This window comes from Protopterus annectens, chromosome 11.part0 (genome assembly GCF_019279795.1).
Source record: "Protopterus annectens isolate FY-2018-M chromosome 11.part0, PAN1.0, whole genome shotgun sequence".
Classification (NCBI taxonomy): Eukaryota; Metazoa; Chordata; order Ceratodontiformes; family Protopteridae; genus Protopterus; species Protopterus annectens.
The window spans coordinates 102,304,475-102,330,194 of record NC_056745.1 but is presented as its reverse complement, the minus strand read 5'-3'; the positions used below and the strand labels follow the sequence as shown (position 1 = coordinate 102,330,194).

General features: G+C 41.1%; 1 protein-coding gene across 4 annotated transcripts in view; it reads left to right on the top strand.

Moving 5' to 3' along the window:
- Positions 1 to 25,720, top strand: part of LOC122815190 (transcriptional enhancer factor TEF-3-like) — a 2,337,692-nt gene that overhangs the window by 563,368 nt on the left and 1,748,604 nt on the right. For all 4 annotated transcript variants that reach the window (XM_044087472.1, XM_044087473.1, XM_044087474.1 and 1 more), the window contains exon 5: positions 5,018 to 5,082. In XM_044087472.1, the coding sequence (XP_043943407.1) occupies positions 5,018 to 5,082 (65 nt within the window). The remainder of the gene's footprint in view (positions 1 to 5,017; positions 5,083 to 25,720) is intronic.

The window sequence follows — 25,720 nt, the reverse complement described above, 5'->3', positions numbered from 1 at the left end:
TACCCATATGTTATGACTGCAGTTGCATTCTTGAAGGACATAGTACAGTTTTGTACCTACCATAAATGTAGATATCCGATAGATATGCAACTGCAGTCGAATTTTCCCTCCCTCCATACCCCTCTATGCCTAGGGTCCACTCCTATCCCTATTTCTCTTAGCTGGGGATATCTGTTATGGTGTATCTGTTTATTGCTCATTTATTTGTCTGGAATCCTGTTTTTGTCTTCCAATTTGATTATAGCCTTCCTTGGAGGGCACCTGGCATCTGGGGCAAGAAACACTGAAGAAAATGGCGTCGGCTGATGCTTATGTACTCCTGCCGCTCTGACATCGGAGAGAAATGCGACATCAGCCGACGTCGGACCCAGACTTTGGAATCCGGCCGACCGAGGGCTGCCTGAGGCAGGACAACCCATATGTTATGACTGCAGTTGCATATCTATCGGACATCTACATTTATGGTAGGTACAAAACTGTACTTTTTCTGCCTTATAATATAATATAATAAAACTTGACCATAAAGTGAGAAAAGGAGGTGGAGTAGCCATCCTATATAAATCCTCTCTAGAGTTAACTACAGTTAACATCCCCCCTGACCTAATAACTACCAACACCAAAACAATAATCTCAAGAATTCAATTCAACAAAAACAAAGCTATAAACATAGTATGTAGTTATATTCCTCCAGGCAATAACATAAACACCATAGAAAGCACACTCCAATGGTTATCCTCCTCCCACCCCCAAGAAACAATCATACTTGGAGACTTTAACATTGACTGGATAACTTGTTCAGCACAGTTCCCAACCACCTATATTAACTTACATGGTTTCTCCCAAACTATTACTACCCCCACCAGAATCAACAAATGTAACAAAAAGGAAAGCATTTTAGATTGGATCTTAATAAATAACAATCCTCAGTTGTACAAAGCAGGTACCCTACCTGAGGACATGAGCGACCACCTCCTAACCTACATAATGAGAAAAAGAGAAGACATGCCTCACCAAACCACCTTTATAACCCACAGGTATACAAAGAACTTTAACCTAAATAGTTTCCAAAATGATCTAAGCGTATGCAGATGGGCCAAACTTAAAACACTACCCCTTGACCAAGCAGTCTCAGAATTCATCACCACCTTCTTAGCCATCTTAGACAGGTACGCTCCCACACATAGATTTAGAACCAAAAACAAAACAGCACCATGGCTAACCAATACTACTAGACAAAAACTTACTTCTAGAAATAGAGCATGGACCTCATGCAGAGCCACCAAATCCCCACAAGCCCACATAACATACAAACAGATAAGAAATGAAGCTAAAAGATCTGTTATGTTAGACAAGCAAAACTACTATTTCAGTTTACAGCAAAAACACCAAAATCAGCCTAAAAAATTCTGGTCAGGTTTGAATAAGCTACGCCACCCAGGTAAATAGTCTACCCCCACCCCCTCATCAACCTTACAACTACCCCCTGAATCAGTAGCAAATACCTTTAACACTTTTTTCACTGAAACTGTCAAATCCCTAGCCAATAATCTATCTCCCTCCTCTTCTTTCAAAACCTCACCTACTCATATGAACCCCTCACCCTTAAAATTTGAGCCTATCCCCACAGACTATATCAAATCTTTACTTGAAAAATTAAAACCTACTACCCTTGCAGCCGACCAACTTCCCGCAGAATTCCTACAAAAGACCACTAAAATAATAGCTTACCCTATCTCCATCTTAATCAATCGTACTATCCAAGAATCCTACATCCCCTCCATCTGGAAAATCTCACACATTCTTCCACTTCATAAAGGAGGGAACTCCATAGAACTCTCAAATTACAGACCTATCACAATTCTATCTCCCCTAGCCAAAATAATGGAGAAATGCATACAGAAGCAACTATTAGCCCACCTCACCCACAATTCTCTCCTAGCCTCATCCCAGCATGGTTTCAGACCAGCCCACAGTACAACCACTGCCCTTCTCTCTTTCTCTCACACAATAAACCACAACCGTAATCAAAATCTGCTCTCCTCTGCTGTCTTCCTCGATCTATCTAAAGCATTCGACATGGTAAATCACAGCTTACTCTTAGACTCTCTCAACTCACTGTCCTTAGACAATTCAGTATGTAACTGGTTCCACTCATACCTAAATGGTCGACAACAAGCTGTCTTGTGGAAAGATAATCTATCCCCCCTTCTACCTGTGACCCTTGGCGTTCCCCAAGGCTCCATTCTAGGTCCCCTTCTTTTCTCTATTTTCATCAATGATCTGCCCAAAATCATACCACAGGCTACTTCCATACAGTACGCAGATGATTCCACACTAATCTGCACTGCTTCTACTCCAGCAGAATTACAATCCCTAAACCAGTCTACCTTTAACAAAGTAGAAAACTGGCTTAATACTCGTCTACTCCTACTGAACCCAAATAAAACCAAACTACTACTTTTCTCCCCTACCCAAAAGCAAACGCCACCAATTTTTACAGTCTCTTCAAACAATGGAACCACAATTTCTCCTGAACCAAACACCAAACTACTAGGCATAATCATTGATAACAATCTGAATTATAATGCCCATATAGACAAAACCATCATAACAGTAAATAAAAAAATAGGATCCATGTACAGGATAAAGAAATTTCTAACCCCAACTGCCAGAACCACCATAGCTCGCACACATCTTCTGTCCTCCCTTCTCTATGCCTCACTCATCTTCACTAATCTATCTAAATCAAACCTCAGCAAAATCACCAGCTGCTATAACAATATAGCTAGATTCGCCACAGGCTCCACATACAGAACCCACCATTGTAATAATCTTCACAAATTAGGTTGGTTAGAACTACCCAATCAAATATATTATAACCAACTCATAGTTACTCATAAGATCCTCTACCAACCTACCAGTACCCCGATTCTAACTAAAATTATCACCCCCTATAACAACCTAACATCCCTCCGCTCATCCAGCAGAATGCTAATACAAACAACCAAAGCAAACAACTCAGCTGGAGATTCTTTTTTCTCCAACTCTACTGGAAAAAAATGGAACTCCCTTCCTCCAGAAATAACATCTAACAGTTCATTGTCTCAATTCAAAAAAGCTCTAAAGACACACATGCATAGACTCTGACTATGTCCATGTCTAAACCCCGACTAAACTATACAAAGATGACACTGAGCTAGTTAAAAAATAGTTGTGCTCCTATCAAAACCCCAACTAACCCAAAAAACATAATAACAAACTTATTAAACCAAACTATCTCACAGATGTTGTCTACCAATTTCTCCCTCTATAACCTATTTTTTCTGCCCACAATAATCACAATCCTTCCAACCTAAATAACCTTCTCTTTCTTATCTTCCTTACTTTCTAACTGAAAATGCTTATCTTACAGACACACCTCTACTAAAAGTTTGACTGCTCTGAATTCACTGTTTCAAAAAATGTTTTTTATGTCTTATCTATAGGTATCCTACAGATGACTTTTGTCTTTGACCTATTGTTAACTTTCTAAAGATCATTACAACCTGCATTTTTCTCTCTTTAATGGTTACTAAAACTTTGTAAATAGATCTAGTGATACATTTTTAAATATCTTGTAACCTACTTTATTACTTGTTACTAAATATCTACATTTTTATTGTTGCTGTTACTACATGCTTAGATAACATGGAGCTTTTCTACCTGGGCCTCAGCTGAAAATGGATATGTATCCAGTTGGACTTTTCCGGTTAACAAATGTAAAATAAATAAAATAATAAAATGTTAGCTGTGTCCCTGGACTGACACATTTGTATGCAGCATTATCCCATACTCTGTATTTTAGTGCTGCTTGCTGGAGGTTTCTTACCACTATACCATTGTACCAGTACAGTGGTATTTGAGACGCTGTCATAGAGCACTGACCCAGTCTGCTAGAAACATTGTTGTACAGTGCAGTATGTATTTCTGAATACCCCTTATATTTATAGGGTATACATTTTGCAAGAACTCAAAAGTTGTTTCATGAAACTTTAGAGAAAAATGTAGCTCTAGGTTTGTGTACATTATAATATATTACGGTACTGATATAAAGACTACAAATGTTCTGACGTATCACTATAAAGAATGTTTGCTATGTTTTTTGTACCTTTTTAATAGCATTTATACTTCACAAGATATTAAGTTGTTTTTTTTTTAAAACTCAATTTATCAGAAAATGCTTTGGAATGTAAATAAGTAGGCTGCTAGAGGTGTAACATTCCACATTTCAGAGATGTTAATGAGTGCAGAATGGAAGGTGTGTGATGTGATGAATATTAACTAGTTGGTCTAGCTTACCTAAGCATCTCTATGTTTGTGTCTTAACAGAAATGCACACAGCTGAAAAAAAATCAGAATCTTATGTCTCTTAATTGTAAAATAATGAGCCTATGTTCTAGCTATGCTTGCTTTATTCTTTACAAAAATACAAGTTTGCATATTTTTGGCTACAATATAATACTGTGGGTATTAACAGGAAGTGGATTCAGGAAAGTATAAGTGAGATTTTTCAAGAAATTGTAACAAGTTATTTACTCATCTTCAGATTTGAATGTGATTGCTTTAGTCAGTCATCTCAGAAAGAATGCTAGACTTTTAAAACAAAAATTCCAAGAAAGTAATATTCACTGTGTGAAGTAAATCTGTATGTTTGATAACTTTAGGTTATCTGTTGCAGTCAACACATTTTTTTTATTGTTTCTTTTAAAGTCACCATGAGAAACAGCTATGTTAGAGAAGCAGTGTACATTCTTTCATCAAAATGAAGAGGGCAGGGGTATGAAAAGTGTAGCGTTTGTCTTTTCCACAGGTGGTAACTGTTAGCAGAAGGATTTGTTTTTGTATGTGTTATATGATGGTGTGAAAAGTGATCCTTAAGCATAATATGCAGTTTTGGTTTATGCTCTAATGGCTTTGTTTCGCATGCAGATTTTGTAATATGTTGTTAATGCTTACATTAGTGTTCTTTTGACTTTAGGTCGAAATGAGCTCATTGCACGTTATATTAAACTACGGACAGGAAAAACCCGTACCCGCAAACAGGTAAAATGTTCCTGATAACTGCTGTTTTTGATTTAGAACAACTTTGTTACTTCAGAGTACAATTATGTGGACATGCGTCTCAAGTTCTTTGCTTAAACATTCTGGCATAAGCCAAAATAATGGAGAGATAAAGGGTCCAAAATCAGAGACATTTTTTAAATATTAACTTTACCTCACTTAAAAAGTTAGTAGAGCAGCAAGCTGCATCAGTATGAATTTTCTGAACAATAAGAAGTATGAAAGTCTAATGTTGGGCATTATTGACTGACTGTAATTCTCAGTGATTTACCAGAAAATCAAACATTTTACAAGGGACAGGGCAAAATGTGAGAGAAAATCAGGGACTTTTGAGAGTTATCCTTCAGATGTATTTATGTCAACAAAGTTAAGGCTAGATAAAACTGTCATAGCCTAAAGACATACTTTTTCTTTCTTTCTTGTATTTATTTCTGGGGGTGAAACAGACAGACATGATATATGAATCTCCATGCTTGCTGGTTGCACCCCTAAGACCCATTCATTTTGGTCATGGATTGCTGTTATCACAGAATTATCCTTTATCAAGTATTAGTTAGTTAGTTTGTTAGTTAATTGGTTAGTTTTTACTTTTGTTGTGCAGTCTGGTCCCACTGAGTCAAGATCCACTTACTGGAGATGCCCAAAGAGACAGAAAGAGAGAAAGAGAAAGACAGAGAGAGAGAGAGAGAGATTGCAGAAACAAATAGTGCATTTTTTTATGTTAAATGCTCCAAAAGAATAATACTGCATTGTCTAGTAGTCGGTACAGTTTAATTCCAACAGGTTTTAGCATCAATAAGAGTATCATGCAGCCCTGAAAGCACATGAGGGAAATCGGGGTGTAAAGCAGCTGTCAGGCAGAGAAAGATACATATATTGTTGGATGAGTGGATACTGCTGCTAAATCAGCTCATGGGGTAGGTACTTGGCTATCAGCCCAAGGGCCTACGTAAACCTAGCCAACAAGGTTCCCTGGCTTACGCCACTCAAGAAAGTTATTTTCCTGTGCCACTGTCAAGCAGAGACACAAAAGTGATCCCCAGGGTATATTTCCTATTTCCCATCCACTCATCAAGATTTTTCTTGAAGAGTGCTAATGAAGAACTTTGCTTGACATAGATGGGTAGCCTGTTCCAGAGTATGGGAAGTCTCTGGGACAGGATCTATCCCTCCAGCATGTCCTGTTTATTGTGGTGACAAGGTTTAGGTCCCTAGAGCGTGTAGCTCAGAAGGATTGGGATTTCTTTAGGTGTAGCATGTCCAATAGCTCTGGGTTTTACATAGCTTTATATGTTAGGCAGAGATCACCTCGGAGTAGGTGATATGCTACGGAGTAAAGTTGGAGTTTTTTGAGGCGGTCAGTGTAGGACATTTGTTTGAGGCCAGTAATCCTCTTTGTGAGGTACTTCTGTGGCCTTTCCAGCTGCTGCAGATGTCTTGTGAGGTACATTCCAAAACAAAAAGGCAGGAATGGTGTTATTATATGACGGAATTTACTAAAAAAATACACTACAAAACTGATGTGCCACATTGCAGTCCCAGCTATGCATCAATAGAAGTTTAGCTAAGGAAAACAATATGCAACTATGTGCTAGCTTTAAAAGTAATGGTATAGCTCTAGTTTTGGAAGAAGTTATTGATTAGAGTAGTGGAATTAACAGAATGGACAGGATGAAAGAATAAGCACAGGAAGGTAAGAGAACAACAAAAGAGGTACATAATGTGATATGAAGGTTAGGGAAGGATGGACAGGAAGGAAAAGGTGTAAAAGTTGCATATTGTTTGCTTAGCTAGACTGGTTGTGTAAAATGAAACTTTAGGTTTTACAATGTGAAAATGGGTAGCTGTGGGGGACATATACAGCATACAGTGCAACAAATACAATCTGAGGGCTATCCTGACTCAGTGCACATATTTTGTACAAGAGGAACATATTCAGTATTAGTACACACCAGGTAACGACTTATGTGTTCCCATTTCAGTTTATTGTTTGTGACTAGTTCATATGTTCACAGGTTCATAGGTGTTTACTAGGCTAACAACCACAAGGCCCTTTTTAAGCCTAACCATGCATCCAAAATCTCTAACAAGTTCTGATACCATTGATAAATGTAAGGATGTGCCTGGGAGATGAACCATTTGCAGGTTACCTGTTTGCATTAGAGACACAGGTGCCAAACCAGGGATGAATTTCCGGTTTCCCATCCAGTTGTCCAAGTTGCACTTGAATTCGGTTAGGGAGGAACTCTGCTTCACATGGATGGGGAGCCTGTTCCATAGATGGAGTAGTCTCTGGGATACATACCTATCTCTCCAACAGGTCCTATTTATATCAAAGGCAAGGTTTAAGTCTTTAGAACGGGTAATTCTGGTACTGTTTGTTTTGTGGATGTGCTGGAGGTCCATCAGAGTGGGGTCTGACAATGCCCTGTATGCCAGGCATAGAGCTCTCCTCAAAAGCCTGTAGGAGACAGAATACAGGGATAGGGCCTTGAGGTGGTCTGCATAGGACAAATTACTTATGCCCTGTATTTTTTTTTAGTCTAGAGCCTCTGTGGATGTTCCAGTTGTTGGATATGTCTTGTTAGGTACATACTAAAGGGGGCATTGTACTCAGTGATAGGTCTGATGAATGCCAAATACAGTTTTAACAGTAACTTCCTTGGACTTAGATGCCATAACTTCATTGTGCAACATAGAATAATTTCCTCACCACTGTAGACACGTGATGGTCAAAGACTAGATTACTATCTATGTGTGTCCCTAAGTTCCTGCCTGACTGCTGGGTCAACTCTAAGGGGTATGTTGTCAATATGATAGTTACCAGGGATGGATCACTTCCCAAAGGATACTATTATGTATTTCTTGGCATTTAGTTTTAGTCCATGGCTCTGACACCAGTTGTTTGTATGTGTCAGTCCCTCCTGGAGAACATTTGTGTCAGAGTGAGATTCAGTGACAGCTGCTCCTAATTTGCAATCATCTGCAAATGTAGTCAGCCAGAGACCACTAACATTGGCTTTGACTTCTGAGAAGTAAATGCCAAAAAGGAGCAGTTCAAGGACTGATCCCTGAGGGACTCCACTTGTGACTGGCCTCTTTGTACAGGTGGACTCCCCAGTTCTCAATTCCTGGGCCCTGCCTGTGAGAAAGTTGGCTATCTACCGGGTGACATACAGGTTTGTACCCAACCTACTGAGTTTGTCAACAATGCCCAAGTGGGGTATTGTGTCAAATGCCTTGGCCAGGTCATGGTAGACAGTGTGAATGATTTTGCCCTCATCTATTGCTTTGGTGACCTTCTCAAAGAAGTCCACCAGGTTGACTAGGCGTGATCTGCCCTTGATGAAACCAAAATGGGTTGGGTCTAGTGTCTGGAGATTTACTATATCCCTATTGATCATCTCCATGATAATTCTTTCCATGGCTTTACATCTAAGACTAGTGAGACTTATGGGTCTGTAGTTTTTAGGGTCTGTAGATGGCCCACCTTTGTGCAGAGGGATGACTGTTGCCTTTCTCCATTCATGAGGCACGAAGCCTGTTTGGAGGCTACAGTTAAATGGCAATTCCAGAGGCTCTGATAGGTCATATTTCATGCTATTTAGAAGGCATCCTGGGATATTGTCTGGGCCCATTGATGCAGTGTTCTTGGTCTTAGAGAGAGAGCATTAAGGACCTGTTCCCTAGTGATAGTAGGGGGAGTTATATTTGATGATATTTCCTGAGGGAAGGTTGAGGGGAGAGAGGAGTAAAACTGGAGCTGAACTTATCAGCCAGGAAGTTTGCTATATCTTCTGTCTCAGCATAGGTGGCTCCATTTACAATGAGCTCTGCAAACAATTGTGTATTGCCTTTGAGGTTACCAACATAGCTAAAGAATGCTTTGTGGTTGTACTTGGCCTGGGAGGCTAAACTTGCCTCAATTTTGGCTTTGGTAGACTTTATTTGTCCTCTGAGCTGTTTGTTTAGTTTGATAAGAGTGCTTTTATCCTGCTGGGTGCTGCACCTACTAATTTTTGCCATGATTTTCTTCCTCCTGTTATACATCCGATTGAGTCTGTGATTTCACCAGGATGGCTTGTTTTTTGAGTTAGTTCTGTACTTCTTCCTGGTGGGTACAGCTGTCTCTCTGCAGCTATTAACATGCTTGTACAGGGTTTCTGTGAACAGTTCTGCATAGAACTAATAGTGATTTCCTGTTCTCCAGGGGAGATTCACACTAACCATTTGAAATGTCATGATTGGCCAGAACAATTCCAAACATGGAGACTGAATGGCCAAAAATGGTCTTACATATACTAAGACTGCGAGGGCTATTTCTCAGACTATTTCCTGTCCTCCAAGGTATGGTGATCTTGGAGTTGGTATATATAAATTTGGGGAACTGTGTGTGTGTGTGTGGGGGGGTTACAGGGGGGCTTGCTTCCTAAAAAAAAAAAACATTTAAAGGAGAAAAATGCTGCTTGAGAGTCACCCTTCCCCTGCCCTTTCAGCTTTTTTTTTTGTCATGTTGGTACTTGGCATTTCAAGAAGCTAAGATTCACCTTTTAGTGCACTGTCAATGTTATGTTCTGATCTTGGAATGTGACAGGAAGGCAGCTACCAGTTCCATTGTATGAGGGTAGTTGTGTTGTACCTTTTTTTCCCTTTATAGCTATGATCTTTCTTGGGATGTGATTATGCAATGGAAATGAGTACCTAATCTGTGTACATGTGTACGTTCCTCCCTCTCTAAGCTTCCCCAGCATGCTCTGTCCAGTGTAACACTTTAGAGTAATGATGATTTCCTGCATTGTAGTTGGTATGGTAACCCCTCAAATTACACTTTATCCCAGACACTCCTCTAGTGAGAAAATAGTTGATGTCCTTCATTTGCACCAGTAGGCCAGGTTAGCTTGCAAACAGTTCCATTCACTGTGGTGGTGTCATGTTTGGCTGATGGCTTCCATAAAGTGGTAGAATGGAAGAACACCTGCTTCAGATCAGAAAAATCATAAAACGAATTGCTTCAGGAAAATGTGACATCTCCTGTGCACATTTTCTAGTCTTATAATACAAGTGATCTGTTAAGCTCAAAGTTTAGGTCAAGATTCCAGCACATCCAGTAGTTTGATGCATAACTTTAAAGAAGTCATACAAAACTAATCAAGAAGATGAGTTGTAGTTGATGATTTTGCATATAAGATGATGATAAAAATCTTAAAAGGCTAACACAGGTGTTCTAAAAATATGCTCAAATTTTATAAGAATGTGATTTTTTTTCTGGAATTTCATCTTTATTCCTGTTGTTTAGGAGAATGGTGATTACTTTCTGGTAATACACAGCTGTTTTTGTAATGAATTTATACTCATTTTCATAAAGTACATGTGATAAACTAAACACATTTTAAAAATATTTTGCATTTTTAAAGTGCAGCATTAACCTATTTGGCTTAGTGCCACTGTTTGCACATAAAACAGGGTGAGTATCAGCTAGGCTTACATTTAGCAGTCAGTACTATCTGTGGCTTAGAGTGTAGGAACCTTTCTAGATGCTGTTTTATAAATATCCCATTCAGTGTGCTTTAGAAAACAAAATCAGTCATTTGGCTGTCTTTCATTCAGGCTTGCACCAATGAAGCATTAGTATGGGAAATTTGCTGAAAATCATTGATCCTAAATGTTAGCATTTAATAGGATTTATACATCTGCATAGATGCAGTCTATTAGTTTAGCATATTAGCTTACCAAAAACAATCAGACTTGCTTTTACCAACTGTACTCTGGTAACTAGGCTTTACTGCGGTGGTGGTGCTGCGGTAGCGTTGTCGCCTCAGCAAGACGTTGTCCCGTTCGATTCTCAGCTAGAGTGTCTTCTGTGTGGAGGCATACGTGAATGGGGTGTGCCTTCGTTGAAGGTTGTGCGTCAGGGCTGGTAACCCGGTACGTAAAAATCCACTACCAATCATTAGTGGACTGGAGTTCTGCTGTGGCGACCCCTTAACTGGGAAAAGCCAAAAGACACAAACAAACTCTGGTAACTAGGCTTTGAAATGCTCGCATAATGCTCTTGACAAGTTAGACACTTCAATGAATGTTAACTATTATATTATTTGTGTAAAGTTAGACACGTTATATGTGTTAGATTGTTATGTGTCACATAGCATGTTAAACTCGTATTACATAAGTCAGAAATTATTTGTAAATCCGTTTTACTTGTATAACCTCTAGTGACATACTTTAAATTTTATATACTTAAGCAAGTTTTATCATATGATATGCAACTATGAAATGTTTGAAAATATACTCTGCATTGTGGACATGAGAGTTAAAGTAAATAAACATTATATTTGAAAAAAAGAAAGTATTTGTAAATCTATCAGCTACATTTGATGCTTTTTGATCACTAAGTATAACATGTAGAACAAATATTAGCTATTGCATTTATTAACTGTATAAGTTTAGTTATCTGCTGCATACTTTATTTCTGGCTATTTGTCATGATATGATTTCACTGAAACCCTCATGTGACCTTTGTTGTTACAGTGTAAACCTTGATATAATCTTTACTGTTTCTGCCATTAAGGCCTGGGTTGTGACTCAGAATGGTCTTTGGTTCAGGCCACTTACCTGGTGTACAACTAACTAGGAAACAAGCTCTTCACAGAATAAAATTTGATGCCTTGGTGAAACATGACAAATTTCACAATTTTCATGTAGTTGTATGAATGTTTCAGTGCACCACATTTCCTCCGCCTAGTTTCTGTTAAGTGAGACAAATGTAAATTATTTTGTTTTATCATTTCATTGTTGTAAACAGACAGACAAAAATAAAGACTGCATTGGCCAGATGATACGTGTCAGCTGTCAGCTTCTAAGTCTTATGAGTCAGAGGATACAAAAAACATTTGCTCTTACTGCATAGGTACGGTGTACAGTAAAGTATAGGGAAAAGACCATCTCTTAGTTTGGGTACAACTGCACTCTGAAAGTTGTATCAAAAAAGAGTTATTCAAATAGTTCCACCAGACCAATGCGGATCCGGATTCTACTCAAGATTCTTTTTGGTGTCAAAAAAGACAGGGGACTGGAGACCGATTCTGGATCTCAGCAATTTGAACAAGTCCATTGCTGAAATGAAATTCTGGATGGTCACGGTTCAGTCCATTATCCCTTTTCTAAGGGAAGGCAATTGGATGTGCTTGATAGATCTCCAGGACACGTATTACCACATCAAAATGGACAAAAGCTCCAGGAGTATATTTCACTTCCGGCTAGGAGTCAATCACTACCAATTTCGTGCCCTGCCATTTGGACTCTCTACAGACCCCAGAGTGTTCGCAAAGTGCATGTCAGTGGTCACAGCTCACTTGAGGCTGCAAGGATTCTGGGTGTTTCTGTATTTGGATGATTGGCTCCTTATTGCCCCCACCAAGCATCTCCTGGTAACAGCCCTGCAATACACTCTTTCCCTGGTGAGTTTTTAGGGGATAACGATAACCTGGGAGAAATCCAACCTTGCTCCAACTCAGAACATAGAATTAATTGGAGCAGTCTTCAACACCCATTCTTATCTGGTGTCTCTCCCAGTTCACAGACTTCAGAGATTGAGGCCCCAGTTCCGGGTGATACTCTGTCAAAACAAAGCCTCAGCAAGGGAGGTTCTACAGGTTTTAGGATCCATGGCAGTTTCCATACCAGTTGTGAAGCTGCATATGTGAATACTTCAATGGCTTCTGTTATCTCAGTGGTTTTTGAATTACCACCCTCTGTGCTTTCAAATTCAGATTAATCAATTGTTGCAAGCAGAACCTTCTTTGGTGGATGAGGCCAGACACATCACTTTGGAGCTGTCCATTCCATTCCCCACAACCCAAGGCCATTGTGACCACAGATGCTTCCCTGATAGGGTGGGGAAGCCATTTCCAGGGAAAGATAGTCCAAGGCACATGGTCCACTTTGGAGGTCAACCTGCATATCAGCGTTCTAGAACTGAGAGCGGTGCTGTTAGCGTTGCAAGCATTCCAATTTGTTCTTCCTTCTGGAATGATAGCAATTCAGTCAGACAACATGTTAGTAGTCTGGTATATCAACAAGTAAGGAGGAACCAAGTCCTATCCTCTGTGTTGAGAGGCCATGGGAATTTGGCAGTGGGCAATAGCTTCCAACTGCTTTCTGCAGCAACACATATCCCTGGTAATTCCAACATGATCACAGAGCAGCTGAGCAGATGTATTCTCCTGCCTCATGAGTGGTCCTTCAATCCCGATGTAGCGGCAAATATTTCAGCCATTGTTGCCAGCCTTGCTGCAACCTATTCGCATCCCTGTTAAACAACAAATGCAGCAGCTATTTTGCCCAATTCCTCCTACAGGGGTAGTCCCCAAGGGATGCTCTGATTCATGATTGGCCAACGGGACTGCTATACGCCTATCCCCCCTCCCTCTGATTCCCCAATTCATAAAGAAAGCTATTCGGTTGAGATGCAAAGTGATCCTCATAGCCCCCTTTTGGCCTCGACAAGTTTGGTTCCCCTTCCTTCGGCCTCATCTATTATGTCGACCATGGATTCTGGACCCGTTTTCAGACCTGATTTCTCACCCCCAAGGGTTGAGTCACCCGAACCTATCCAGTCTCAAGCTGACAGCTTGGTTTCTCCACTTCTGTTAATCACCAGGCAGGATAACCTTCCCTCACTTGTACATTATCCTGGCTTCTCACAAACCATCTGCCAGAAGGCTATATCTAGACAGATATCCACCAAAATGCTACTAGAGTCGCAGAAATGATACCAGATGAATTTTCTGTTGTAATTTATTGTAGTTAAAAAGTTCATAAACGCACTTCACATAAACAAATACCGACACGCGTTTTCGTCCCTCTTCACCAGGACTTCATCAGACAATTTCCTAATAAATCTCATACATTTATATACTTTAATTAATGCCTAATTATCCAATAAAATAATACAAACAATTAAAATTGAAATTCAAATACACCAATCTTGTTCAATCTGTTCATGAATATTTAACAGGACTAATACATATTCATGAAAATAACTAGACTTGAAACCATCCAGAATATGTATTAGTCCTGTTAAATATTCATGAACAGGTTGAACAAGATTGGTGTATTTGAATTTCAATTTTAATTGTTTGTATTATTTTATTGGATAATTAGGTATTAATTAAAGTATATAAATGTATGAGATTTATTAGGAAATTGTCTGATGAAGTCCTGGTGGAGAGAGACGAAAACGCGTGTTGGTATTTGTTTATGTGAAGTGCGTTTATGAACTTTTTAACTACAATAAATTACAACAGAAAATTCATCTGGTATCATTTCTGCGACTCTAGTAGCATTTTGGTGGATTACTGGTCGTTTTTTGTGCTACTATCTACATTTTTTTGAGTTTGTATATCTAGACAGATGGAAGAGGTTCTCTATTTGGTCTAAGAAAAGAGGCTAGACCCGTACTCAGCTCCAGTAACAGCAGTTTTGCAATATCTGTCAAAATTCTTCGAAGATGGAGCTGCAGCTTCTACCATATGAGTACATCTAGTGGCTATCTCTAACTTTCATGATGGTTTGGATAATTCTCCCCTCATCTCGCTTCAGTTATGCAAAACCTTTCTTAAAGGGATCTCACACATCAGGCCTCCAGTCAGACAACCTATTGAGCCATGGAACCTCACGTTAGTTCTTCAGTCCTTAACTCACCCCCCTTTTGAACCTGCAGTGAAGTGTGACTTCAAATTTTTATCTTGAAAGTCCCTTTTCCTGGTAGCCATCACGTCAGCCAGACGAATTTCAGAGCTTCAGACATTGTGCATTAAAAGGCCTTATTTAATCTCCCACAAGGACAGAGTATCACTCCAGACAAACCCATCTTTTCTCCTCAAAGTTATCTCTGATTTTTCCATCAATCAGACCATTGATTTGCCAGTATTTTTCCCAAATTTTACTAATAAAGGGGAATACTGTCTACATTCTTTGGATGTACACAGACAACTGAGGTTTTATTTAGACAGAACCAAAGCAATACATAAAAATGACCAACTTTTCATCTCCTTTTCTGGACCTAGGATGGGAAATTCTGTCTCCAAGGTCTCTTTATCAAAATGGCTAAGGGACTGCATACACTACATCTATTCACTTGCAAAAAAGATTATACCACAGAATGTTAAAGCCCACTCTACCAAATCTATGGCAACATCTGTAGCCTTCTATTCAAGAGCCTGTATGGATGATATTTGTGCAGCAGCCACATGGGCTAACCCCCACACTTTTATTAATCATTACAAATTGGATGTTGTCTTCTGAAGGAGAGCTGCCTTCGGCTCAATGGTGCTCAGGAACATTCTTCCATAAGGGCCGCCCAAGGAACACAAGGTAGCTGAGGATTCTGTCCCATCAGTGATGAATGGAAAGAAGATTAACAACATCAGATAAAGAAGTTATGTCTTACCATAACATTCCATCTGTGTTGTTGATCTTCTTTCATTCATCACTTCCCACTCTCCTTCCCCCTCTAAAGGCTCCTGGGGATACTTTGGGTCCAAGTGGTGTGTTAGTGCATTTGTGCAGAAATGACCTCTGCTTTACTAGTACAAGATGGGCAAACTCGATCTGAGGTAACAGGAAGAAGGGCACTATGGGTAAATAGCTTAGCTCGAGAGTTTTTTGGCTGGTGTGAGCTTGGTTTTAGGCTGACTCAGTTCTGAGGGCTCGAAACCGAACCCATCAGTGATGAAAGAAGATCAATAACACAGATGGAATATTATGGTAAGACATAACTTCTTTTTCTTATATTAGCTTTTTGTGATTTTATATATTTTCTAGCTAAGTCTGAATTATATATTATATACTTGTACGTTACTTTCTGTTTTCTAGTTCATCCTCTAATTTGTACATTCTCTTGCATATTTTGTAATGTGAGTATTCTACATGTTGTTTCTGGATTTTTTCTCCCTGGGCTTCCGCTGGAAAAGGGCACATGCCCAGTAAGACTATCCCGGTCAACAAATGTCAAATAAATAAATAAATAAATAAAGTAGATAAGTAAATAAATTATTTGTACTTAGTCATCTCCAAATTTACCATAACATGTAAAAATATAATTCAGGCTTCGCTGGAATTTCTCTTCCAAAGCATGAGCCCTGCAAGTGAACAACTTTTTTTTCCTCAGAATTATACCTATTACTTGTTTTACATTCCCAACACTCATCACTAGTAGTTTAAAACAATTTTTATTTATTTAATATTTGCATGCTGGCTCCTGACAATTAATTTTATTACGACTTAAAATTGAGTGCTTTCATTCCACTTTGTAATGGAACTCATACCTCTCAACTGTACAGATTTTTGCAGAATGCTCAGATTTTTGCCTCATATTTTTGGTCTGCTCCTCATAAAATTTGTGGTTTTCTGGTAAATCACTGAGGATTGACGTCACTAAATAAGGATATAGATTTAAATTTCAGACTTCATATCCTTCAGAAAATGCATGCTAATGCAAATCCTGTTATTCTAGCAGCTTTCTACATTTATAAAAGCAATATTTAAAATCTGTCCCTATTTTTAGGCTTTTGTCCCCCATTATTTTAGGCTTTGTCCAGATTTTTTGCATTAAGAGATTAAGAGGTATGATGGAACTTCGTCAGAATTAGATCTCAGTACATCCTTCCTCTTTAGTACATAATTAAGTATGCTAATTTATTCTAAAACAGCCATTCAACTACAACTTATCAGTTTAAAAACAACATATAAATTATAATGCAAAAATTGTATAAAGATAAATTCTTGCATTAGAAATATTTTGTAACAAATTGATAAAAAAGTAATAAAAAAAAAATGTCACTCCATTCACAAATATATTCATATTCATAGTAACTCAGAAAATCACGGCATTCCTGCTCTAAGCGCTGAAGCACTGTTAACAGATTTTTTTCATTTATGCCCAGGGGCTGGACACCATTTAATAAGATCTGTTAAAAGGTAAACTCCAAAAAGGCTTCCCAGCCACCACCCCTGCTATTGGGAGGAACTTTTCCAAAATACAAAAATAATAAGTTTTTAAAACATTTACATTGCTTTGTGTGTTTATTCAGGACATTCCTGGAATCTCCCTTTTAACAGCATAACAGTGCTGGTAAAGTCTTTGTCTAAAAACCCGTTAACTGTTTCCAACATAGAAAGCTGTACAGGTGAGGCATGATGCCAGGTAAACCACCTCTTTTGTACCTCAATTGTGTCTACCTCAATTGTGTCTACCATTCATGGCAATTGTTGATAGTCATCAACCATTATATTTCTTGTTTCATTAGTGAATCAGCACTGTGAACAGAAACCACATTTATACTTTCCTGATTTTGGGTCATTCACCCACTGCATCATTTCTTTATTAATCTTAAAATGAGACTTCAAGCTCATACCCTTCTTATGTACAAGACACAGTTTCTTACCCAACTTGTTGTTAAGGCCAAAGGCTTCAAACACTCCTCTCCAGTTCTTAGCCAAAATATCCCCAATGTCATGCACCTTACTGTCAAAGGCTCACTGCTGCTTTTCAGCTGTGAGTAACATTTCTGCAGTTTGTTCTAAGTAGTGGGGATATTTGTAGCATTTCCATATTCAGGCTTGTATCTGGGCCTAGTGTTTGTGGAGGCTGTGTGTCTGAGCACATAATTCAGGGACATCTTGTTTTAGCCAAAGCCATCAGGCATTTCAGTGAGAGAGAATTGTTTGAGGTCATTGGCTGACTGAGGTCTCCTGGACTACAGCTTAGACTAAGCACCTCATTGGTTCTTTTGAGATTTCTTTCTTAAAAGCTGTCTCAGGTTTCAACTTTCTGTTACCTAAGAAGCTCAGTTGTAAGTGTTAAGCCATTTTACAGTGAGCTAATCGAAGGAAGGACACTCAGCAAACTCGGAGCTACAATATATAACATTAAGTATCCTGTTTTTTGTTTATTTTGTTCTTTATTTATTTGTTGTTTATAGCACTTTGTGTACTGTGTATTTTTTCTAGCTAGTTTCACTGTGTGTGAGGTATTAACTGGAAATTGTCCACTCTTATTAAGCATCTGTTGGGTTGTTTGTTTATGATAACTTGTTGCAGTTAAACTCTTTTTTCTAGTGGCTCCTTTAGCTGTTTAAAACTTTCATTTAAAGGCTCACTGCTGCTTTTCAGCTGTGAGTAACATTTCTGCAGTTTTTCCTACCCTCCCTCCCTGTTGGTATAGTGTTTTTATAGTTGGTGGCTTTGCAGTTGCCCGCCCCTAGTGTAAATTTGATCTGGGACCCTCCTCCCAGTCTAGTGTCATTACCTCATTCTACCCAGTACAGGGAGAGCATTTGAGAAAGCCAATCAGCTTAGTTTCTGCTACTCCTTTCTCTCTCTCCAAAAAAAAAAAAAAAAAAAAAATATCTGCTTTTACTGTATTTGTGTTTTTTCCTACTTTATTTTGCTTTTGCGTCATCTTAAAAGTACTCAATTGTATTTATTACTGCTTGGTGTAACTCATTGTAAGCCTTTTAGTTTAAGCACCTGGGCTTCAGACCAGTTTTACATTAGGAAGGTTTGTGGTCTGCGCTGTAGTGGCAGAACAGGTAGCTTACATCCTTCTAAGTTGGGAACTGCTGATTGAGGGCTCAGTGTCTGTTATTCTAAAAGTGTATTAATTCTGGTTTAAGCACTTGGGCTTGAAGCCAGTTATTTTACATTAAGAGGGTTCGTGTTCTGCACTCTTGTGGGAGGAGAGGCTGGACTCTGTCCTTCTGAGCTGGGAATTTCTGGTTAAAGCTTATAGTGCCTGCATATTTGAACGGCTTCTTACTGAAATTGGTACACCTCGTTTGCTATAGCATAGACTAGATCCAGGCCTGCTGAATCTAGCTTTGTTTGTATAACTTGAGCACTAATCCAGGCATTCTTTAAAGTATTCAGTTGTATTTATTACTGCTGGTAGTAACTTGATTAAAGTGTAGCTATCATTTCTAAGTCTTTTGGATTAAGCACTTGGGCTTCAGACCAGTTGTTTTACATTAGGAAGGTTTGTGGCCTGCACTGTGGTGGCAGGACAGGTAGCTTACATCTTTCTAAGTTGGGAACTGCTGATTGAGAGCTCAGTGTCTGTTATTCTAAAAGTGTATTAGTTCTGGTTTAAGCACTTGGGCTTCAGGCCAGTTATTTTACGTTAAGAAGGATTGCGGTCTGCACTCTTGTGGGAGGAGAGGCTGGACTCTGCCCTTCTGAGCAGGGAATTTCTGGTTAAAGGCTTATAGTGCCTGCATATTCTAACTGTTTCTTACTGAAATTGGTACACCTTGTTTGCTGTAGCATAGACTAGATCCAGGCCTGCTGAATCTAGTTTTATTTGTATGCGTGTTGTTTGTTTATTTCCCTGAAACGCTAATTCCACCTAAAACGCGGCCTTTTAGCACTTCTGTGGATCCCCAGTGATATCTGCATTGCTTACTGTACTTATTTCCTTGTTTCACTTGAAAGAAAGTTACTGTTTGTCGTTTTTGCATTTAAGTTACCTGTAACACATTGCATTTAAGTTACCTGGCACTTGCTCACTAAAGCAATTATATAAGTCAGCTCTAAAAAATTAAAAGCACTACACCCTCACAAACTCCCCTTGAGTACCTTGTTCCCCATTGCCCCTTTTTTCAATTATAAAGGAATTCCCAATACTATTCTAGCATGTCCAAAGGTCAGTTGTCAATCTCCTCTCCGGTCCAGCTGGTGAATCTGGGAATCTTGAGGCAATGTTACAACTGCCTCATGTACACAGACAACCCTCTCCTCCTCCCAACAAATTCCAACACATGTGAGAGATGCAACCATATAGCCAAACTGGAGGCTAAGATCTCTCAACTCAGTACTGGTGTAACCAGTCAGGAGGAGAAGGAAACCACACTCACTACAATTCCAGTCTCACATAGACCTACCACGACAACAAACCAAACACATAAACACACAAAAACATACTCGGAGGCTCTAAATAAAAATCTGCCTAAGCAGCAGAGACCTCCAAAGCAGACACCCAAGCAACCGCTACCCCAAAACAAAACATGTGCAACACATAGCTCACAAAGCCAGTGTGCCGAACAGTCACAGCCCTTAAGGCTAAACAACACACCTGATACACTTGTAATAGGTGACTCTATCGTCAGGCACACTGATGTCCCGCTCACCAGGCTGAACAAGGAGAAGGTCACAGTGAGCTGCCTGTCGGGCGCTAGGATCCGCCACATAACACAAGCACTCAGGTCACTCCAAGGCAAGTACAAATATGACTCAGTCATTGTCCATGCTGGTGTGAATGACCTGAGACGTACCTCCCTGGACTACATGAAAAGAGACATAGAGGAGCTCTCTGAGCATGTAGCCCAGGCCGGTATGACCCTGACCTTGAGTAGCATCTTACCCTCACCAAGAATGATGCCACAATATGAAGACAAGATGATCAATTTCAACAATTGGCTTAAGTGTTGGTGTCATTCAAAGGGGATCCAATGCCTGTCAGCCTGGGATGACATGCTCGACAAGCCATGATGCTTCGCTAGGGACACCTGTCACCCCTGGGCTTTCGGATATTGGCAAAGGCTCTTGCTACCCCCATAGTGCCTTTTTTAGGCAAGGCTCAAATGACAAACCCACCTCCATAGGTATCATAAGGGATAAGAAACTAAGAGTAATGCTACTCAACGCCAGAAGTCTAAACCTCAAGATGCATGCACTCGAAACTCTCCTTAGCATGGAGAACATCGATATCTGTGCAGTAACAGAAACCTGGTTCAAGGCTCCCGACAGCACCCCAGCACTACCAGGTTATACCTTATACCATGCTTTTCGGCCCCAAAACTTGGACCGAACCACAAAAGGAGGGGGAGTATCAATATTCGTCAAAGATACCCACACCTCCAGGTTGGTGGCACAGCATGAAGCATCAGAGACTATCCATGTGCAACTAACTGTGGATAAAACTGCCTTCCAGTTTATAGCCTGCTACAGACCACCCTCCCAAACACAGGAACCCCACTTGGCCTTCCTGAGAATACTGGAAAATATGAAGGTCTCTCCAAACACCATTATATTGGGCGACTTCAACTACCCAAACATAGACTGGGAGCATTACTCTAGCTCCAACACCCTAGCCCAAAGGTTCCTAGAATTTATAAACTCAAATGCTATGGAACAACTTGTTACCACTCCCACAAGAGGGGAAAACATACTGGACCTGATCATCACCAACATGGGGACACTATGCTCCAGACCAGAAGTCTATCCCTCACTGGTAAGATCAGACCATAAACTAATCTCACTGGATATTCACATCCCGACCCCACCCCTGCCCAGAAAACCACAGTGAAAAACTTCTCTAAAGCAAATTTCACACGCCTCAAAACCGAGGCGAAATCCTTCAAAGCCCCCGGGCCTGTGGAAAATACGGCCCAGACCGCAGAATCCTTTATAAACGCATTCTATGAACACCTTCAGGAATGCATGGATCATGCAATCCCAAATAAAACCAAGACCCAATCCTCCAAAGGCAGATGTCCTGTCTGGTGGACCCCAGCCATAAACAAACTATACAATAGAAGGAGGAAGCTACTACATGATAGAGCAAAATCCCAAAAAGGGAAGGCATCTCTGATCAGTATTAACAAAAAACTACGGGTACCCATAAAATCGTCTAAGGCCAGCTTCGAGAGAAAAATTGCACAGGGCATTAAGGATAATCACAAGGCTTTCTTTAGTTATTTTAGGAACCTGGGTGGGAATTCCCAGATATGCTCAGAATTAGTCCAAAATGACAAAAAATACACCGAGCCCACAGACATTGCCAACATCCTAGCTGACAGGTTCAGTGCAAACTTCTCCCCCCTCTCCCCACCAAAAGGGCAAATATCTATCCCAACAGAGTGCTGCCCCCCTGACATCTCAGATGCTCAGGTAAGAGCCGCCCTCTCCAAAGCAAAAAACACAGCATCAATGGGACCAGATGGTGTCCCAGGCTGCGTCCTACATGAACTCCAAGAAGAGCCAAACCCAAACATAAAACTACTGTTCAATCTTAGCCTTACTACAGGATATGTACCCAAAGAGTGGCGTACAGCAACAGTGGTCCCTCTCCACAAAGGTGGTGCCTCAACGGATCCTAGAAACTATCGCCCCATAAGCCTGACTAGCTTGGTCTGCAAAGCTATGGAAAGGATCATCATGGACCTCATAAGTAAAGATATTGGGGACCTACAGACACTGGATCCTACCCAGTTTGGCTTTGTTAAGGGCAGATCCTGCCTCTTAAACCTGGTTGATTTCTTTGAAAAAGTCACCAAGGCCATTGACGAGGGGAAGGTGGTCCACACAGCCTACCTGGACCTCGCAAAAGCCTTCGATACAATACCCCACTCGGGCATTATAGATAAGCTCACCAGCTTAAATATAAACCCCTATGTCACTAGATGGGTTGCAAACTGGCTCAAGGACAGAACCCACATGGTTAGAATTGCTGGAGCCATGTCAGACTCCAAATCAGTTACAAGTGGCGTCCCACAAGGCTCAGTCCTGGGACCTCTCTTGTTCGGTATATATTTCTCGGGGGTACAGGCCAACATGGAAGGACTGTGGCTGACCAAGTTCACAGATGACTGCAAACTGGGCCATAATCAACTCTCCAGCCGACACAAGCATCCTCCAAAAGGGCCTCATAGAAACAGACAACTGGTGCCAGAGCCATGGCCTCAAGCTAAACGCCAAAAAGTGTATAGTCATCCCCTTTGGCAAAAACAAAGTGCCCACAAATTACCACATAGGTGGTAATCCATTAAGTACAGAAGAAGTCATTAGGGACCTGGGGACCCAAGTTGATAGCAATCTCTCATTTGACAACCACGTGGCCAAAGTGGTTAGAAAAACATTTTATATAGCCCACCTAATCATGAAGGGATTCACATCTAGATCAGGGAGGTCATCGCACTCTTTACTCATCCCTCATCAGGCCCATAATTGAGTACAATGCCCCTTTTGGGATGTACCTTACCAGACACCTGCAGCAACTGGAAAGACCCCAAAAGTACCTCACCAATAGGATCAAAGGGCTCAAACAGATGCCATATGCTGCCCGGTTAAAAAAACTCCAGCTCTACTCAGTGGCATACCGCCTGCTCAGAGGCGATCTGTGCCTGATGTATAAAGCCATGTCCATCCCGGAATTAATGGACATGCTGCACCTCAGAAAATCCAAATCCCATCGAGCTACGCGCTCGAGAGACTTGAACCTCAGCACTGAAATAAATAGGACATGCTGGAGGGACAGATTCATAACCCAGAGGTTCCCTTCACTCTGGAATAAAATCCCAGTCCAGGTTAGGCAGAGTCCCACATTGACTCTCTTCAAGAGGAATCTTGATGAGTGGATGGGAGATCGTAGGTTTACCTTGGCTATCACTTCTTTGTCGCTGTTAGACAGAGGCACAGTATACTAACCTCAAAAAAAGGCATAGCAAAATTAATTTAAAATGGGTGGCGAAAGCCAAACACACTCTGGCTAGGCTTATAAATGCCCTAGGGCAGATAGCCTAGTATGAACCTATGAACCTATGAAATACTATAACATTAGTAAAATCACTTACATGTCTACTATTTGTTAAAAGGACCTCTGGAAATCTTAAAAGGAATTGGTACTTGTCATTTCTGTCAGAAGTAATTTCTACAGCCAGTTTCTTAACCAAAGACAAAGGATAATGTTAAGTTGTCAATCTCGCCTTCATTCTTGCTGGATGGGTTCGGAGCCGATCCTCGGCTCCGACTCGGCCAATACTAAAGCTCGAGAGCTATTTTTACCGGCTCGAGGCTCCCCTATATCCCACAGTGCTAGGCGGTAACTACCCAGATCTCGTTTGCCGCTTTAGCTGTGAGGTGCTTTTCTCTACCGGCTCTGCAGGTTAGTTTAATTTACTTGGTAAATTTCTCTAAAACCCCCTAAGTTTTTATTCAAATAGTGTAGTTGTTGTCTCCTAAGTTACTATCCCTTTTAGCTTAATCCGGGTCCCTTTTATCCCATTTTATTCCCTCTTTTGTCCTGTTAATTTGTTAGGCCTTTGGGCCTAACCCTTATTTTCCCTTAGTCAGTCAGTGTTTTTCTTGTGTCTGTGTGATTGACTTAGTTTTTTTGTTAAAGGAGTGTATCTGTGTGTGCGTCTGTGTTTTGTACTTTGATTTAAGATGTCTAAAGACACCAAGGTCTCAGGCTTCAAGAAGTGTGACTCGTGCTGTCAGAAAATGTCTCTGACAGACGGTCACACTTCTTGTGTATATTGCCTGGGACGTCTGCACCTGCAGGACTCTTGTTCTGTCTGCCATGCATTCAGTCCAAGAGTCCTGCAGGAGCGCAGGAACAAATTAATACTTCGAGGCTTGTTAAAGCCTGAAGGCTCCGCGACCCAGTCTTCATCGGGGAAGCCTTTGAAGCCTTCCAGGCCGTCGGCTTCAGCTTCAGAGCCTTCGACCGGAGGCACCAAAACTGCTTCGACATTGGCTCCGGCTAGAGCCGATGTTTCTAAGACTCAATCTGTTACCTCGGCTCCGGCCGGAGCCGAGGGTTCCAAGACTCAAATGGCTCCGATAGTGGTATCGGAGCCATCTACTAGAAAAAGGTCAAGGCCCCCATCCCTTGGCTCCATTCACTCCGGGATCCCCACTTCTGTTGGAGCGGAGCCACAGGTCCCATTCCTCTCGGTACTCCAGGCTGTCCAACCATGACTTAGAGAGGGTGGTTAGTAGACTTTTTAAGTCTCAGGCACTAGCCCAAATGCTGCATAGCCCTACTCAACAGTCAGTGGCTATACCCATCCCATCTTCGGTTCCTCCTCCGACTCCCTTGAGTTCGGAGCCGGAGCTTGTGGGAGCCGTGACTGTCGGCACGTCGGAGCCGATTCCCCACCATTCGGCTCCATCGTTGGCTCCGATCTCCTCTTTGGAGGGATCTGGGCGCCGAGCTTCCCTCGTCGGCTCCGATGGGGTGAGTGGCATCGGACCCTTGTCCGACCCCGTTCTTCCTCTCGGAGCTTCGGCGCTGGTGAGTTCGGCCCCGACATTGGCCTCGGAGCCATCCCTCTCGGTGCCAGGAGGAGTCTTCGTCTCTTCGGTGCAGGGATCTTTGGCCTGGCCTGATCGGGGCACCTTTGAGGTCATGAGGAGTATGCTAGACCCTGTGTCTGCCCCACGGTCGGCTCCCTCAGCTCCTCTCTCTACAGTGCCTGCGGTAGTCTCTACCCACCATCTCGTTCCAGACCGTAGAGACCCAATGCCTCAGGTTTCCCCATTGGGAATATCCTCCTCTTCTGAGGCTTCCCCTGATCCGGCAGGGGAACCCCCTCGGAAGAAAAAATGCAAGAGGAAGCATATTGACTCCCCTGAGTCTATCACATCAGATACCGACTTGGATGAGTCGGAAGGGTCCCCACGGTTCCCCCTCTGAAGATGTCTCTTTTTCTGACATCCTTGAAATCCTTAAACAGAGGGGGAACTGGTCCACCCTCAACCCTTCCGAGGATGAGTCGGCTTACCTTGAGGCGTTTGGTTCTCGCCCTTCCACCTCCTGGGTGTCTCCTCCCTTCGACCC